This window comes from Crocodylus siamensis, chromosome 8 (assembly GCF_052110815.1).
Source record: "Crocodylus siamensis isolate JL-2025a chromosome 8, ASM5211081v1, whole genome shotgun sequence".
In the NCBI taxonomy this organism is placed as follows: Eukaryota; Metazoa; Chordata; order Crocodylia; family Crocodylidae; genus Crocodylus; species Crocodylus siamensis.
In genome coordinates this window covers 63145738-63163973 of record NC_143402.1, presented here as the reverse complement: position 1 = coordinate 63163973, position 18236 = coordinate 63145738, and the positions used below count along the sequence as shown (strand labels likewise).

Here is an 18236-nt window from a genome sequence, read left to right as displayed (position 1 = left end):
CTGAGTTGGGGGGCAAGGGGCACAAGCAGGGCATCCTACCATGTACCCCCTGCCCTCATTTTGTCTTTCTGGCTTGCTGGCCTTCCAAGGTAGGCATTGTGGTGTTTTTTGGCACTCTGGCCAAAAAAGACCTTGCATACCCCTGCTCTAGAGCAAAAAGCAATTGGGACTCACAGTAGAGATGATATCTTTTATTATACCAACAAGATTTTTGCAAAAATTTTTTGTTAGTTGCGTGCTTTTGGGCACAAACAGCTTTCATCAAGCATTGGAGAAAAAATTGTAAAAATTCTCCTGGGTAGAAATGATATTTCATAGGATTTCACAGAGGAGTCAATAAATGGAAAACTTCTCTGGGCAGTCAGTTCATAGCTGGTACGGAGTCTGCCAGGAGTTTTCCATCTATTGACTCCTCTGTGAAATCCTATGAAATATGAACTTTCACTTCTACCCAGGAAAACTCTTACAATCTTTTCTCCAATGCCTGATGAAAAGTGTTTTGTGCCCAAAAGCTTGCAACTAAAGACTTCTTTGCAAAAATCTTGTTGGTCTAATAAAAGATATCACCTCTCCCAAGAGTCCTGATCTGTTACCCTGTGTAGCACTCCCCCTGTTCAACCAGCCCTGCAAAGCAGGCTGTGGGGGAAGTGAGCGGGGATGCCCGGTATTGTCCATTGCCCCAGACCTGCACTGGGCTGGGGAACATCCAGTGTCCCCCATGGCTCCAGGCCCAGTGGGCTGGGCAGAGGCGACGTGCTGTTCCCCCCACCAACCAGTCCCATGGCATGGGCTGAGCATAGAAGCACTTTGCCCCACAGGCAGGCTTGGGGCAGCAGAGAGATACAGCCTGACTTGTGTCCCCTGCCATCAAGGGTGGGACAAAGGGTAACATGCTTTTCACCTGGGGAAGCAAATCAGCTGTCCCCTCTTGGGGACATCTCTTTCAACTACCCAGAGACTCCCAACATTTTGAAACACTGAGGAAACTCCTGGAGCAAAAACACTCTTAGAATTGGGAAATGCAAAACTATAGAGCTCTTCATTCAGAAAGAGATGGATGATCCCTTTTATGAAACCAACTAAGAAACTGAAACAAAAAACAAAACCATCTTTTTTCGGCAAGGTATCATCTCTGAACCAAGAGATCTGGAGTTTTGTTTTTCTTTTTGTCTCAGACCAACACTAAATACATCCCTTAAAGTTGGGAGCACGTAGCAGTAACGAAAAAGTGCAGGGACCCGAATCTCCTGCCTCGTGTGGCGGGAATCCCTTCCGAGGGGGAGTGGGCGCGCTCCTCATGGATCCCGAAATTCTCCGGACAAGGTGGAAACCTGCGTGAGGGGAAATCAAACAGAAACGCACGTTTCCCGCACGCGCACGGCCCTGCCCCACCCCTTTCCATCACCACGCCAATCAGCGCCCCTCTCCTTCCTGGCCACGCCCACCCCTCATGGGCGCAGTGGCGCCCCCTGCCGCTCAGGCTGGAGCTGCCCGCCTCCCCAGTGTTTCCTCCGGAGTTGGAGAGCGGGTGAGGGTGTTGGCGTCGATTGTTGCCAGGACGCATGCGCAGCGCTCTGAGCATGCGCAGCCTCGCGTCCCGATTTGGCGGCGGCGGAGGCGGCATGGAGGCGGCGCTGCAGCGGGAGCTGGCCACGGCGTGGCTGCGGCCCACGGGCCACTCGGGCGGTGGCTGTATCAGCCAGGGGCAGAGCTATGACACCGACCGCGGCCGCGTCTTCGTGAAGAGCAACTCAAAGGCGGAGGTGCGCGGGGGCTGGACTCGGCCTCCAGGCTCTGCCGCGCGATGCTCGCCCCGGGCCGGGCGATGCGGGTGGCGCGGGAAGCGGCCGGGCCGGGCCGGGCCGTGCGGTGCGCTGGAGGGGCAGGAACCGCCCTCTGCGGTGCGGGGGCATTAATGGGTCAGTGGGGCTAGCAGGTGGGCCAGCGCTTGCAGCCTGCAGCCGGTGCCGTCCTGACATCCCCTGGGCCAGCAGGTGAGGGGCGCTGTCAGGTATTGTCACCCCCTGCAGGGTCTGGAGCAGGCTAGGAAAGATAAAGCCGCGCCTTCCTTCTTCCAGGCAAATGTCAGTCACCAGCTGCCTGCACTTAAAGGAAACAGAGTTTTCTGTGGTATCGACTTTCTGTGTCATCATCTTCAGTCCCGGGCACGAACCACTGTGGGAGGCTTGGCACTGCTAAGTGGGACATCTGGGTAATGCTGCGACCCTTTGGGCAGTGGGGAAAGGCAGAGGAAGATATTCGAAGAGCATGTTTGCTTTGGGCCCTGGCTGAGGAAAGAGAGATGTGGATGCACGCACGGACGCAGCTTGTGCATTTGCCAGTAATACCACTACTGAAAGAAGTGAAAGGTGTCCAGCTATGCATTTCAGACCTGTCTCATTCATGGTTGGTGATATGAGTAGCAAGGTAACAGTGTCATTCCAGTGAACAAAACTGTGGCTTGCATCTACCGATGCATCTCGAGCAAGACTCAGGATGCATCCCTCCCGCTGTACTCGGCCTTGGTGCGGCCACAGCTGGAGTACTGCATCCAGTTCTGGGCTCCACAATTTAGGAAGGACATGGAGAAGCTTGAGAGAGTGCAGAGGAGAGCCACACCCATGATCAGAAGGCAAGAGAATAGGTCTTATGAAGAGAGGCTGAGAGCCATGGGACTCTTCAGCCTGGAAAAGCGTAGGCTCAGGGGTGACTTGGTGGCAGCCTATAAGTACATCAGGGGTGTGCATCAGGATGTGGGGGAACGTCTGTTCACCAGAGCACCCCAGGGGATGATAAGTTTCAGCAGTCACAAACTCTTCCAACACCCTTTTAAGCTGGACATAAGGAAAACCTTTACTGGCTGAGCCCCCAAGGCCTGAAACAGACTCCCCCAGAGGTGGTGCAGGCACCTACTCTGGACACTTTCAAGAAACATTTGAACATTTATCTTGTTGGGATCCTTTGACCCTAACTGACTTCCTGCCCCTTGGGCAGAGGGGCTGGACCCAATGATCTTCAGAGGTCCCTTCCAGCTCTAACGTCTATGAAATCTCTGAAACCTAAGTGTATTGAGATCCCCCAGGAAAGGAACTGAAAGAGCTGTTTGCTTTGCAGTCAATCTAGTAGCTTTATAGAGAACAATCTAGGACCTCCCTGTCCCCTTCCAGTTTATATATATTATGTATAGTTGGCAGGTAATTCTTCTAGCATGCTTGGCTGGGAGAAAGATGTATTGAGTAAATATCAAGGACCTGGATAAATTTCTTATTCAGTAGTCATTGTTTTGTAATTTTACCATGCATCTATGGACACAGAGTGCTGACGAAAGCAGCCTTCATTAATTGCATTAAAAATGCTGTGCTGTATGCGCAGCAATTGAATACATCAGCAGTTCCATTATAAGCCTGTTTTCAGCTATTGTCTACAGCAATATTTTAGGAGCTGTTTTGGAAAGAGAAATCATTTTATTTCTAAAGCAAAATTTCAGACTCATTAATAGTCTAGAAATTCTCATTCTTGCTCTCCTTCATTCAGGGAGTTTGTAATCAATATCACCTGTGGCTTATTTGATGATTCTCATTCCTGTATTTGTATCCAGCGTAATCTTTTGATATTTTATTCATTGGTTTTGTTAGTGCTTTTAGCAAATACTGTTGGTTATGGGCTGCCTTCTGCACACTTTACTCTTTAAATACCATTTACTGACACAACTAGTTCATTGGAATCAATGGAGCAGCTCAGATGAATAAGTTCTAAACATAAATGATGATTGTAGAGCTGGCTCCTGCACTCTCATTTAAAAGAACATCCCAGGTTACAGGTTAGGCACAATGTAATTATTTGTATTCTTTGCAGAAACATAAATTCAAGGCACAGCAACAGCTAATTTAGTATTTCTAGGTGGAACTGTGTGTGCAAAGCCACATAGATTATCAGTACCCAGCACACTCTTTAATTTTTTCCTGACATACATTGCAACTAATTTTACACTTATTCCTATATATTGAGGTGCCACATTCACCTGGGGTTTTATTTTGGATCCAGACAGTGCGATTCCTTGCAGGTCAAATCCAACCTGAGGCATGAGGACTACAGCAGTGGCCACCAGAGCGGTGACAAACTCATGGGATCTAGTGGGAGCAAGGGTAGTGTAGGTTGCAGCTGTGGGGAAGCCAAGCTCACCACCAATGGCCATGCCCATTGGGGCTAAAGGGCCCAACACTTGGTGCCTCCAGTAGCTCAATAGACTGGAGAGACAGGCTCTGTGGGCTGAATGTGGCAGGCAAGCCACATGGTTGACATCCCTGCTGTATATCATGTTAATTTGGAATTTTTGATTAGTAAGCATGTGTATAAAATGAATGGAAAGAAACCAGGCTTTGATTCAGTTATTTATATGACAATACGGAATGCTGGAAGATGTGCTGTTTCATTAGGGGTAGGCGTATAGGAAAGAAACCAATTCTGTTATTCTTAAATCTGTAGGTTGACCATACTATAAGCAACCCAACTGTGGACCCTCCTTTGTCTTGTATATGCTTGTACCAAAAAAAGGTTCAGATATGGTTTGCCCAGAGGAACATCTTAATTTTGTTGCTAACAGTGTTTCTGGGGACTAATCCTTTTCTTTTGTGTTTAACAGGCTAGAAGAATGTTTGAGGGAGAAATGGCAAGTTTAGAAGCTCTCCTGAAAACCCAGACAATAAAGGTCCCCAAACCCATCAAAGTTATAGACTTGCCAGGGGGCACCACGCTGTTTGTGATGGAGCACTTGGAAATGAAGGGTTTAAACAGGTAAATTTTGACAGTGTCATGTTGTCAGGCATTCAGATTTGTGTGATCTTCATGTTATTTGTTTTTGAGGAGAAGTACATTTTGATGCTTCCCTTGTCTCCGACCCATTAAAAACTAAAACTGAATACAGCATTCTGTTGTGTGTCACAGCACTTAACCCAGCAATTCTTTCCTCAGCTAAGAAAAATTAAGATATTTACAGCAAGGATCTTGAGAGTTGGTGGTGAGAGTGACTCAGGTGAGATGATTTAGTACAGGGTTTTGCAGTGGGAGGCCACTTTAATGAGGCTTTGCTCAAAGCACAAGCCACTTTCAACCCAGAGCAGAGCATCAGTCACTACTCTCACTGCAGTGCCACCACTACCTGTTCTCTCCGTCACCGTGGTGCCTGAAGTCCACCACCACCAGGTTGAACCTAGCCTGCAGACTACAGGTTGCTAGTCCCTAATCTCCTAAGTTGCATCTTTGAGGACTTATAGCATTCCTATTTAAATATTTCTTACAATTCAATAGGGGTGTATATGTGAAACTTCCCAAAACAGGCAAGAAGGCATTCATGTTGTGAATATGTAGCTTAACATCTATGGTCCTTGCTTTATGTCCCTCCCCCGCACCGAAGACCCAGGGTAAAACCAATGTGTTGGAGCCTGATCCTTGCTTCCATCAGGGAATTCAATTTACTTTCTTCCCACACCAACCTTGGGGCCTCTAGCCAGCTCAGGGAGCCCATCAAGCAGGCAACTGCAGAATTGTTATGTAGCCTCTGCCTGCATTACCCGTCTGCTCTGGGCAGTGCTAGGACCAGGATGCATGTCCCCTTAGCTTGCCCACGTGCTGATCCCTGTATTCTTGGAGAGCCGTCAGCACAGGAAAAGTATGCAAGTGACACTTAACACGTTGATCTTGAGAGACAATTAGGCTCCATAATAGCAGAAGCATCTGGAAGAAGTTAACATAAGGATGGACTGAAGCAAGTGCAGAAGGTGCTGGAGAATTGGTATCATCCTTTGGAGAGTGAGAACAGTCTTGGTTCAGTATTCTGGGTTCCCCGATGTTGAGAGAGCCAGGTGAATCCTACTCATTTATTCCTCTATAGAGCATAATCAAATGTATAAAAGCAGTATTGTGCATGTCCTTCCTACTGTTTATGGTGATGAAGTTGTGGTTTCTCTTCATTTTCATTTCAGTTGACGGTAATACTGGCAGAAATAGCCCCATAAGTGCGGTTGTCAGTATCTTATGCTTTTACCCCCTGCCCCACCCCCCAAAAATGTTTAAAAAGATGTCTCTGTTCCCAGAGAAGGAAGTTTTCCACATGCTGGGCAAACACAGAGAATTGCTCATGTATATCAGGCTGTGAATTCACTGCTTACTGTGTCTTTCAGTGATAATAAAATAACTTATTTTGGCTTTTTAGACATTCAGGAAAGCTTGGACAGCAGTTGGCTGACCTACATCTTCACAACCAGAAAATTGGAGAGAGGCTGAAGAAAGAGGGGAACACAGTTGGTACAGTAAACAGCTGTTGATGAATTTAGTGACATTAATCTAGTTAATAATAATCTGCAAAACAGGCAGTTGCTAAAATGACTTTGTCATTTTAGGGAACATCTGTTTTGCTCCAGTAACACTCATGAAAACAGATTTAGAACAAATTGCTTTTTGTGTTATAATTAAAATTGGTTTGGCGCTATAATTAAATAGTTATCTCTCTAATAGACAAAATATTTCTTTGATTTGAAATCCCTGCTTTTCATCCCACTGCACCATTGTGCATAACAGCCTTGTTTCAGAGGAGGTATAACACTCGCTTAAATAAGTTTGACACTTGCATATTTTTGTCATATTTTTAATTAAATGGAAATCATAGTAAAAAGAGTATTGAGGTGCAAAATGTCTGTTTCCAATAAAGGAAATTACTATATTTTCATCTGATTTAAAGCCCACCTGGATTGCAGATACTAAATCTTTATAATTAGTGTTTTTCTCTGTGATTTTATGTTTGAAAGGTAACAGTCAAGGGCAAACAGATGTCCAGTTTGTGGATCAGTTTGGCTTTAATACGGTCACCTGTTGTGGTTATCTCCCCCAGGTAGGTTTTGTTTAGTCTCTGAATTTATTTAATCCATTGATACCTGCTGCCACTGTACATTCTTGGGGGATCTGTATGTGTCACTTAAAGATTCGGCACCTCATTTTCTTAATGCTAAAAAAAGGAAATGCTGGGATAGTGTAAGATGTTGCTTTGTTTAGGAAAACAGAAATCGCCAAAATTAACATTAGTGAAGCTCTTTTATTTCAGTGAAGGTATACCAGGAATTAATTTGGCCCCAAATGTTGGGACATTTATCTAGTCTTTGAAGTTATCAACTGAGACTATATTCCCAAAACTTTTTTTTTTAATTTGGTATTCTCGCTTGTGTTATGGAACCTGTGCTTGATCTTATCCTCCAGGTGAATGATTGGCAGAATGATTGGGTGACTTTTTTTGCCACTCAGCGAATCCAGCCCCAAATGGATATGATTGAAAAGAATTCAGGAGACAGGGAGGCGAGGGAACTTTGGGCACAACTTCAGGTAAGATTACTTCATGTGATTTAATGTACTGATGGGTAGATGGGGGTGGTTTTTTTTCTATTCCTTTTCTTTTATTAAAATATATTAGTTCCTTCCTTCTATTAGGATGTTCCACAGTTTGTTAGAAAAGGGTGCTAACTTCCAGTGATTAAAGGACCCCCCCACACTGAGTTACAGTGACTTAATGCAATATCAACCAGTTTTAACATTCTGAAATGAATGGATGCAGGGTAGCACTATGCATTGCCACTGGGGAAGTGGTGGGTTAAGTTCACACCTGTATCCCCTTGGACTTGGAAGCGTTATGCTCATTATGGGAAGTTGTATATGGCAGGGGTGGGCAAAATATGGACTGTGGGCCAGATCCAGCCCACCAGACACTTTGAACTGGCCTACAGCACCCCCCCAGTGAATTGTACCCCACCCAGCACTTCTGCCCACAAGGGCGGGAGTGAGGTGCCTACACCTGTCCCCAACATATTCTATTATGTCTCGCTTCCACCCTTATGGGCGGAAGGGCTGGCCCTGCCAGCACGGGGAGGGCTGCTGCTGCAGGCTTCCCTGGCATCCCGCTGCTTCCCAGCAGTAGGTAAAGGAGCTGGGGGTGGGGCTGCAGCTGTGTGGGAGCACAGAGTGTGGAATTGGGGGCTGGCAGCAGCGTGGAGCTCTCGCCCAGTGGGGCGGCAGCAGCCTGGAGCTCAGCTAGGCAAGCGGGGGGGAGGCACACGCACCCCTCTCCCTGTGGCACACAGCCCAGGCAGGCAGCGGGCAGAGAGTAGGGTGGGGAACTCTGCTCGGCTCTGTTGTCTGGCTCTGGCTAGTGCTGCAAGGAGCGCAGCCCCTGCTGAGCTGTTTGTTTCCCTGGCACTTCCCACACTCATGGGCCCCTCAGGCAGTGGAGTGGGGATGGGGAAAGTGGCACCTGGGGCTTCCCTCCTGTGCCCCATGACTGCAGGGAGTACCAGGGAAACAAATGGCTTGACAATGGCTACATTCTTTGCTGTGACATGCAGCGCTGGCCAGAGCCAGGTACCAGTGCCCCCACTCGCTGCTGCACCATGAAGGAAGTGTGGGGAGGGGGGGATGTCTCCACATACTTGCCACCCTCCCTCATACCCTGCAAACCACACACATACCCCCCACCCCCTGCAAGTGTTGCCTGCATTGACTGCAGGAGAGGACCGTGTTCCAGAGCTACACACCCACACACCACACACCCTGTGCCTCCCCAGCCACACCCCCTCTCAAACTCCCCCCATACTCTCCCACCACCCCCCCACAGTATAAAAGACTAAGAATTTATTTTTGAGTTATTATGCAGTCACCTCAATATACAGTACATAAACACAAATCAAGACAAAAATATTTTTTGTAATAAAATTAGAATATGTTATAGTAGGTGTTTGACTTTTAGTGTATGATTTGGTTTTTTCCTGGTTCTAAGATGGCAACCCCTCCCCCCAAAGGAGTATTTCCAGGGGGCAAGGAGAGGGACTTCTGGTGGCAAAGGTCAGGGTGGGACTTCCAGTCCCAAGATAGCGCCTACGGGGCAGGGCACCTGTCCAGGGGCAGGGCTACCCACACAGCCCTCAACAGTTCACCAAGCCTCCTTAAGCAGCCCACCACCCAAAATAATTGCCCACCCCTGGTATAAGGGAACACATTGGGTTCTTCAGTAGCACTACCTCTTTACATAATATTTGTGTCTTCACTGAATTGATTCAATTTTAGCTACCTACTTTGTGGATCTCTACTTATGGATTATAGAAAGCTTCTTATACCTTCTCCCAGTGGGCACTGTGTCCTCATACTGGGCAACTGGATGAAGTTGGAGCCCTGAGTGCATTACTTCTTAATACCACTGCTTCTTAAAGCAGTTACCGCACATCCTGAAACTCAAAAAACATGACAGCTTTTAATTGTGTGTAGAGCAGTGGTCAGCAACTTTTTAGGTTGCTGGCTGGAGTGACCCAGATCAGGTCAGAGGTGGAAAGAAGGCACTAGGACCTGGCTGCCACCACTTTGTTTCTCCCACTGTTGTTTTTCCGTCCCCACATGCTGAAGTCCTGCATCCATGAGCCGTTTAAATGGCCGTGGGGGCTGAATCCAGCCCATAGATTGTCTGCCAACCCCAGGTGTAGAGACTCCATCTTGCACTAATAGAGGCATTCCAACAATAGGATATGTGACTGGGTGACTGAACTTCAGTTGCTTGGGTCTCTGGTTCTGAAAAAGTAGAAATCATACATGTGTTCTTATTTATTTTATTTTAAACAAATTCACCACTTTGTTTTCATTGCAGTTTTGAGTAATCAGTTCCTTTTGTAAATGTCTTAATTCACTTTCTGTAGTGTGTATGAAGTTTCGCTGATGATTTTAGCAACTGTTATCTGAAGTAATCAAACCTTACCATCTTTCATCTCAAAATATCTTACTGGTACCTCTCTCTTTTTCTTCCTGCAGCTGAAGATACCCAGTTTGTTCTGTGACATGGAGATCATTCCTGCTCTCCTCCATGGTGATCTATGGGGAGGAAACGTAGCTGAGGATGACTCTGGCCCAATTATCTTTGACCCTGCTTCCTTCTATGGTCATTCAGAGTATGAACTTGCAATAGCTGGGATGTTTGGTGGTTTCAACAGCTCTTTTTACTCTGCCTACCATAGTAAAATTCCCAAAGCTCCGGGCTTTGAGAAACGACTTAAGTTGTATCAGCTTTTCCACTACATGAACCACTGGAACCATTTTGGCACAGGGTACAGAGGATCCTCTCTCAGTATCATGAGAAACCTGGTGAAATGACTTCCCTCTCAAGCACAGTATCTCACTCCCTGCCTGGAAAGCTCTGCGTTTCTTGGTGATGCAACTGAAGTCATAAGAGCATTAAATAGATCCTTGACCCTTGCCCTCTTTGCACAACTAAAGATCTAGAATTGATGGGTTACAGTGGATCCCAAGAGTGACATTTCAGTCTTGTCGTCTTAAGATACCTGTTGCAGGAATAGTTCTAGCGAGCTTTCCAAGAAAGTAGTTAATTCCAGAGTTACGTGAAAAGGCTGACACAGCAAAACTGATGGCACACACTTCAGTTGAGGCAGAATTAATTAGAAAAAAACACTTGAGTTCAAGTATTTTGGAAGAAAGTGAGGGGACCAGATGTGCCTCAGAGCAGAGTATGTATCATTAAGTATACCCACCTGCACATAACTGAAAAAATCAGTAGGAGAGTCTCTTTCTTTAGGTATTTATGCAAATGCCTGCAAGTCACAGACTGGTTGTTCTAGTTCTTGCTAGCTTGCTCAGATTCTTTTCAGCTGTGCATTCCTAGCCTTCTGTACCAAATCGGTAGGGACGCCTATACACGAACGCAGAGGCTGCTCCAACACATTGGATTTCCAGCGCGTCAGATTAATCGAGTCTGCTGAAGCGTGGCAATTGCCATGCTCCAGAAGCCTCCTGCATCTTCTGTGTCAGCGTCCCCGCACTTAAAAATGGTAGTGGGGGCTCTTGAACTAAAGCTCGTAGAAGAAGCTTTAGTTCAAGTCCCCCAGCTGCCATTTTTAAGTGCAGAGATGCTGATACAGAAGCCACAGTGGTGCTTTAATTAGAGCAGCTCTTGTTGCATGTGTAAAAGCACCCTCTGATGTTAACATGGAACCAAAGAAGGGGACCACGGAAGTGTTTGTGCGATGGTCAGTGTTAGTATAGTTCTACAGTACTGAGTAGACTCCTCTGCCAAGTTTATTACAGTGCACTATAAAGGGACCTTTCAAACGTTCCAGCTATTTTCAGAGATTTTTATTGGGTTTGTTGGCATGCCTGTAAGTGCCCTTCTCTGTGAGTCAAGCAGCTTCCAGCTGGAGTTTCTCAGAGCTGTCAAGAATTTGATTTTTGAGGGAAGCTGTTGTAACGTGGAATTTCTTCAAACAGGGCTAGCACTGCATGTAGGCATCCTCAGAGGAGGTACTGTGCACTGGTATACATGTTTTACTTGATGTTTATTGCTATTAGTATCATCACCCCTGCTAAAAATAAGGCAAGGTAGTGCCCTCAGATCAGTGGGTAATTTTCACATGAATTTCCCTTAATTCATACTACTGATGCCATAAAGTCAGTCTTATTTCTGAGAGCCCCCAAAACTGTACTTTTTAGCTGGTGGTACTTAGGCACTCAAGGCCAAAAATAGGTAAAATTTGGACTACATGCATATAAAGATAAACTGTCCCCTAATCACCATGTCACTAAAGTATCTTAAATTAAAGCATTATGTTGCAGAATCCTAGTTGTTCTGGGTGCCTTCAGGATAGTAACACTGTAGCAGTAGCTCTGCTGTTTTAGGTTTGGGCTTCCCATGATATTCTGACACCAGGACACAAGGTAGGCGAGACAAACATAGTTTGTAACAAGTATATTCAATATTTTGGAGTGACTTTATTGAGCTAAAATGTTGTTTCACTGGATCTGGTTTGGTTTGCTGAATTTTTCTGACTACTGGTTTTGCAGTGTGTGTTGATATGAATTGGGAGCAATTTTGCAATCAACATTAATATCTCCCCAACTCTACTACTTGTTTCATTGCTAATTAATTACTGGCTAGCAAACCTAGACCTTCCTTAATAGCATAGTTTTTAATCCTATCCTGCTGTCTAAATATAATTTTCCTAATATATAGGAAAATAAAATATTAGCCTCCTAATTATTGTTGTCTGTCTCTTTGTACCAGTGGATTACAGTTTCCTTTTATTTCTGCCCTAACATGTTTGATGTTGAAATTGCCTCCTGAATCAGGAGAGGGGTAGTGAATGCTGGAGGGTTTTGCATAGTAGACCTGGTTAGATCCTCCAATCTTTAAATCATTTTTCAAGGTCAAAAAAATACATTTGGCACTTCTAGGTTGAACCAGATTGGAGATTCAGTTACAAAAGTTAATTGTTTGGGGGAGGGGGGGTTTCAAATGTGAACTCTAAGAAAATTTTGGAACCACCCAAAACTAAATCTAGAATTAAACTCCATGGGAAAGTTTCACCTTGGTATCGGAGATTATGTACAATTCCAGGAAGATTAACTTCTTCCAGGAGAAGGTAATGTGAAGAGATTAAAAACTAGGCTTATAATGGAGAGAAGTACAACCCTTAATGTGAACCAAATATCAAACCTCTCTGGCAAGTCTGGAAGGAAGTTTCACATGAGGGATGTGTTACTATGCCCCAGTGTTAAAAACGAACAGTGAGAAGGTTTATTACTATACCTGGGAGCGCTGGGCATGGATCAGAATGCTACTACACTAGGAGCTACACGAACACAAGACAAAAGATGGTCCTTTCTCCGTAAGTATAATAGAAGGTAACATAACACAGGCCAACTAAGAAGGCAGTTTAAGAAGTTGATAAAAGCACTAGCTTCTGACAGGTTTTTCTAAATGCCATTTGCCACCCAGTTCCCAAATGAATGACTGGTGTAGCTGTTATTGGCAAATGTGCACGTTATCTTCAGACTTACATGGTTGCTAAACAAGAACAAACACAGCAAGGACTGGCCAAATCTAGCTGGCAGCAGACTTCTAACCGCCAAGATTATGTGCTTCTCTTGTTAAAGGCCATCCCTTAATAAGTGGGCAAAGGGTTAAATGATGTCTTCTGGGCAACCTGACTGGGAAGGGTATTTTATTTATAGAGTATTAAAAATAGGCTTGTGGTTTTGAATGCTAGGCTGAGGTGCTATGTCAGTATCACTGATATTCACATTGTGAAGTTACACAAGGACTCAAACCAAATGTCTGTTTGAAAAAAAACAACAACCATGTGGTACAGATGGCTTTTAACTATTTATAACTATTTTTGTATCATTTCTATTTTTAGGTAGGGTTTACAAGAGCATTGTCCATATTTTATGCCCATAGAAGACAAAAGTACAGTTAGGTCAGTGTTGAGTGCCTATGATTTCATGACTCTGGTTACTGCCCTGTGGCTTCATGAGGATGATTTCCTTTTATTTCCTACAAAATAAAAATATATTGTAATACATATCAGTGAGTTACCAAGTTTCTGACTGAAATCTTCCAGCTATGAACCCACACACTGAAGTTCAGCATAAAGGTATGCTGAATTATCTGGCTCCTGATATTTTTTTTAGATAATTATTTATACAAGCTCGCTGGGTTGAGAGAGGATTTCATGATAGAAAATCCATATTCATGCATCAGACACCAGCTTTTCTAAAAATATTAGGTACCTAGTTTTTTTCTCCTATTGACCAATTCAAAATGTTGAGTGGAGGGTTTTTTAATTTATTTCATGTAATGTCTAACATTCAAAGGAAAAAGGAGATCAGCTAGAATGAGGATGGAAATAGCAAATTGAGAGACAGTTGTATAGTTTTATGTCTGTTATCTAAGCTTGCTTTCAGGAATGCAGAACAAATCCCCAATGCCACAATTAAAAAAGATCTCTGCAAGTTCCAACTGGTGGGGGTATGAGATCAGTTTTCTAAAGGTATCAATTTATAGTTGTAGTGTGTGTGTAAAAGTGGATGGGAATAAAGAACAAAATGTGCTCACATGTGAGTCATATATTCATACAGAGAAAATATTTTCCTTGCTCAAAGTCACAAAAAGATCAAAGGAAATAATCTGTTGCTCATGCTCCTGAATATATCTTTCTTGGTAATGCATTTAACTTTGCATTTAAAACAATTCTTCTCAAATCTGCGATTGTTTTTTTTTTTCTTCTCTGACTTGCACATACAACTGGAAGACATTTTTGACCCAAAGACCGGATGTTTTGTTCAGTTTCTCATACTTCAAAATCAAATGCAAACTCAAATGAAAACTCTTTTACAAAAGATCATTTTAAATATAAACACGGATTATGTATCCAGAGTAGTGGAGGCCTCAATTTTTGACTCGCTAAAAATATTCTAAAGGGAATTACAAGTATGATAGATTGGGGGCAAACACATACATCAAGAAGCTGAATCCTGCAAAGGGGTCTATACAGGGGTACTATAAGTACCTCTGAATCAACCAGGGTTCTTGATTCAGAGGTACTTATAATACCCTGCATATATGCATGTATGTGTATTTATAAATAACCAGACACGTTTCTAATATAAACCAGGTTTACATTATATATATATATATATATATAGTGTATCTATTATAATAAACCAAGTTATATGTATATCTGCCCTGCCTTATGAATGCTCTTCCTATCAGGAATGCTGACAAAACTGTAACCCTGTTTTGTAAGTACTGTAATGATGTGGATGTGTTTAGTATCCTCTCAAGATCACTGACTTCAATGGAACTGCATCTAATTTTCAGTGGTGACGCTCAGAATTAGGTACTAAAGCCCTATTCAGAAACAAAAAGACATGAATCATTTCCCTGGTTGTGTAGGATCGGCTTTTGTGTGATGCATATATACTACCTTTAACCATTTTTTACAGTGGATTGCATTCTGCTATCTCTGCTGTCACCAAGTAACATTTTTCCTCCTTCTTAAGTGAAGTCCCCAACATGAGTGAGGTTGGCAGAATTTTGCTGACTATAATTGGCAAGTTCATTTAGAGCTGTTCCAATCTAAGAAGATCTATACAAAAGTAAACAGCCAACCCCCACAGTGTATGTAATTTAAATATTAAGTACTGCTATTTTGAGTTTCAAAATCAAAAATCTAAAATGCAAAGGAAAGCAGAGTCTAAACAAATGTTGCTGCTTTATGTTTTATAGCAACATTCAGAAAATATAATGTTTTTGACATTCAGTAAAATTTTATTTTTGTAACATGGAGTGGCAGTGAAGATTGGTCTACACATGACCAGATTCAGTTCTCACTTATTCAGATTCAATTCCACTGTCTTCAGGTTGACCCATTATTTGTAGTCCAATCTTATAAAATGTTATACCATTGAATCACTGTTGCCCAAAATATGCCTGCTTCTGTTTTCTCTCTTAATAATAATAATAATAATGCATAATAATAATAATGCATGCAGTTAATTTATTATCTTTTATACTAAAGAAAGCTCAGCTGTTTTTTCCTTCCCACAATTACCAAACACTTAGGTGCTATAAAGCATATAAGCTTATAAAGGTCTGAAAAGGCTACTTAACTAGAAAGCATTAAAGCTCAGTTAAGAGTCACAAAAGAAAAGGTTTAAATATTTAAAATACTATTCACATTTTTAATGTCCTCTTCACTGCACTCAGCACATACATAAGCTATGTGTCTACACAGCTAATTAAAACATACAGCGCTGTATTCTCTCTTGAACAAACTAGTGTGGCTTATCCAGTACATATCAGACAGTAAAATGACTGCTTTTGCTACTGCTTATAAATGCCAAGCAACGTGAAAGAGAGAGATACCCAGGCTTTAGTTAGCTGGGGATTTGGGATAGGAGTGGTATCAATGTTATGAATGTCATTCCTGTGATAAAGGTTTTTCAAGAAAAATATTTCCCAAAGGCTACTTGACTCTGGTTTCGTTAATCTTTTTTATAACTGCGCACACACGTTCAGTTCTTCCAAAAGAAAAACTTACCTGCCAAAACAAGAGCCAAAGAACCAGAAAGAAGCAGCTTGTATTTTTTTTGTTCACTGACTCCCCTCCAGAAGATAGGTTTGGGGCCTGGGAGTCCAGCAACACTCCAATAAATATCCTTACTGCTCACTTAATTTTCATTGTTTAATTTCCTTATCCTTTGTGATCTGGCCATGGTGCTGAATTGCTTGTGAGAAAAGTGGTTATTTTCAGACACTTTTATTACTTAAAATCCAATCTGGGACATTTATGAATTGTTTTATTTCCAGTGGTTGAAATAAGGATGGTGGAAACTGCTTGATATAAAACAGCAGCACCTAAACTTGATAACAGCAGATGAACCTTTCTCCTTTATGGCACCAATTAGTGACAGCCTGGCTTGGAGCAAATGAAAATCTTTATCATCTCATGACGGTTTCACAACCTGTGTGAGAATATTGGGTTATCTCCATCCAGTTACTTGTGGGCAGCTGCCCACCACATAAGGCTGCACCACAGTAGTTGGAAGCCTTCTCAAGAGAGAAGCCAGTGGTTATTGGATTATGAATATGGAGAATAAAGTTCAGAATATGCCTGATGCTCAGTAATATTAGTTTGAATTAACTGTGACCATCACTTTCTTTGCCATAACTAATCTGTGGCTAGAGAGAGAATTTCAGTATGCATCTTCTCACTGGACATAGTCCAAAATATTCTATTAATTTTACATTTATGATTCCTGTTTTTTCCCCATTGTAATTGCACTGTGTTTTTTCCCCCTTCAAGTTGCTTACTCAGTTTATTTCCAGAACTCTGTGGGCACTCTTCTTTCACAAGGGCACACTACTTCAGTTCTGAAATTCTCTCCAGGGCTCTGCAAGTTCTTTGCAAATCAAATAGACTGGCACTTTCTACTAGCTGCACTTCTTAACCAAATCTAACTGCCCAGTATCTGGGGTCTGAAAAACAAGATGTCCCAACCTTGGTTGAACTTTGTTCATTGAATATTCATCAGGTTGCTGTAGCTGCATTCACATACTTGGATCGTATTATTTCAAACTTCCCTGCTTAAAAGCATCTGCACAGGATTCAATCGCTGTTGCTATCACTTTGGCTTTTCTGTCCTATATTCCTTCCTCAAGTGGAATCTTATGATTCACTTGCTATAAGCTCTGAAATCCAGTGCTAACCTCCCCTCCCATCACATGCAAGATACACCAATACTTAAGCACACCCATTCCTAGGGCTCCCATTTGTGGAGGTTGGTTTGCAAAAGAACATTTCCAGAATATTTGAGAGCTGAAGCAAATAGAAACGGGCTTAGCAAAAGGATTTCTAAGAACAGTCACTATTTACTTCTGATAAAATAGAAGCTATACAGATCGAAGTATAATGTGGTTCCCCTGTATATGATTCTTTGTCTTGGTTTCCTCACCACTCTTGAGCATTATTTGGCATTCCAGTTTCTGTCTTTCCAGGATACCAAGTCCTGACTGCTGAACTATGCTTCTCCAGCTTGTGGCCATTCATGGACTCTCACTCTGAGACTGCAGGCAATGTTGTTCTTCTTTGGCTAGTTCATCTGTCAAAAAGATTCATCGTCTGTGAAGGAACCTGTTTCCCTTGAGTTCCCCTTCCTTAACTTTTCAGATTCTGTGTTTTTAAAATCTCCTTTATCTTTGTTCTTCTTCTGGGATCAATTTTACTGCTCCAACACCTACATCCCCATAGATTAGATGGGTCTAGCTGATTTTCCTAGGCTTTACCCACCCCACAGTTCCATAGGGGGTCTCTTTGAAATAGGAGCTAACTGGGTTAATGACAATCCTAGTGTCCCTGCCTGGGAAAGACAGGACACCAGTCCTCATGGCAGCCTGGCAGGTGCTGGGTTCTACATGCACAGAGGCATTTAGGGATACGGTTGTTTTGTAATCAACCAGAATTCATACTTTCTGTAGGGTCAAGTTTCCCAAACTATCAAAAAAGCTGTAGAATTGTATTGGCCCCAAGTACATATGTCTTTAAGAATAACTAGTGAATGCTATGGCCTGAATTCAATCCTGGCAGTCTGCACTGAACAATTTAATTCTAGAGAATATAAATTATTGACCAGGTTGAACACTAGCCTGCCTTAAATAACTACTCCATAATTTTGAACAAGTAATTTCTACTGTACATGTCTGCTAGGTGAGTCCCAGGACTGAAACATTTGGGATTGCTGCACCTCTCAGAGTTGATACATAGACCTGAAATAGTTATAGATGTTGAGGCTTGGCATTTAAGTTGATTGGTAGAGCCATGCTGAGGCCCAGTACTGGAATGGCAGAGGATGCTGCACAACAT

General features: G+C 43.1%; 1 protein-coding gene across 2 annotated transcripts; it reads left to right on the top strand.

Annotated features, from left to right (window-relative positions):
- Positions 1–1589: 1589 nt before the first annotated feature.
- LOC149858854 (ketosamine-3-kinase-like) lies at positions 1590–12061 on the top strand. Of its 2 annotated transcripts, none has more exons than XM_090060975.1 (6): positions 1590–1763; positions 4643–4794; positions 6212–6303; positions 6804–6886; positions 7249–7371; positions 9835–12061. In XM_090060975.1, the coding sequence occupies exons 1-6, from the start codon at positions 1623–1625 to the stop codon at positions 10171–10173; spliced, it is 930 nt and encodes a 309-aa protein (XP_089917101.1). In that variant the 5' UTR covers positions 1590–1622; the 3' UTR covers positions 10174–12061. The 2 variants fall into 2 exon arrangements, with proteins under 2 accessions (XP_089917101.1, XP_089917102.1); XM_090060976.1 differs by lacking the exon at positions 1590–1763 and adding an exon at positions 1807–2427.
- Positions 12062–18236: the final 6175 nt, after the last annotated feature.

Excerpts from the sequence above, each read along its gene's own strand:
- LOC149858854 (XM_090060975.1), top strand. The coding sequence starts at position 1,623 with ATGGAGGCGGCGCTGCAGCGGGAGCTGGCCACGGCGTGGCTGCGGCCC. Across the intron at positions 6,887-7,248 it reads GTTGTGGTTATCTCCCCCAG|GTGAATGATTGGCAGAATGA; the intron begins GTAGGTTTTGTT and ends CTTATCCTCCAG. Across the intron at positions 7,372-9,834 it reads AACTTTGGGCACAACTTCAG|CTGAAGATACCCAGTTTGTT; the intron begins GTAAGATTACTT and ends TTCTTCCTGCAG.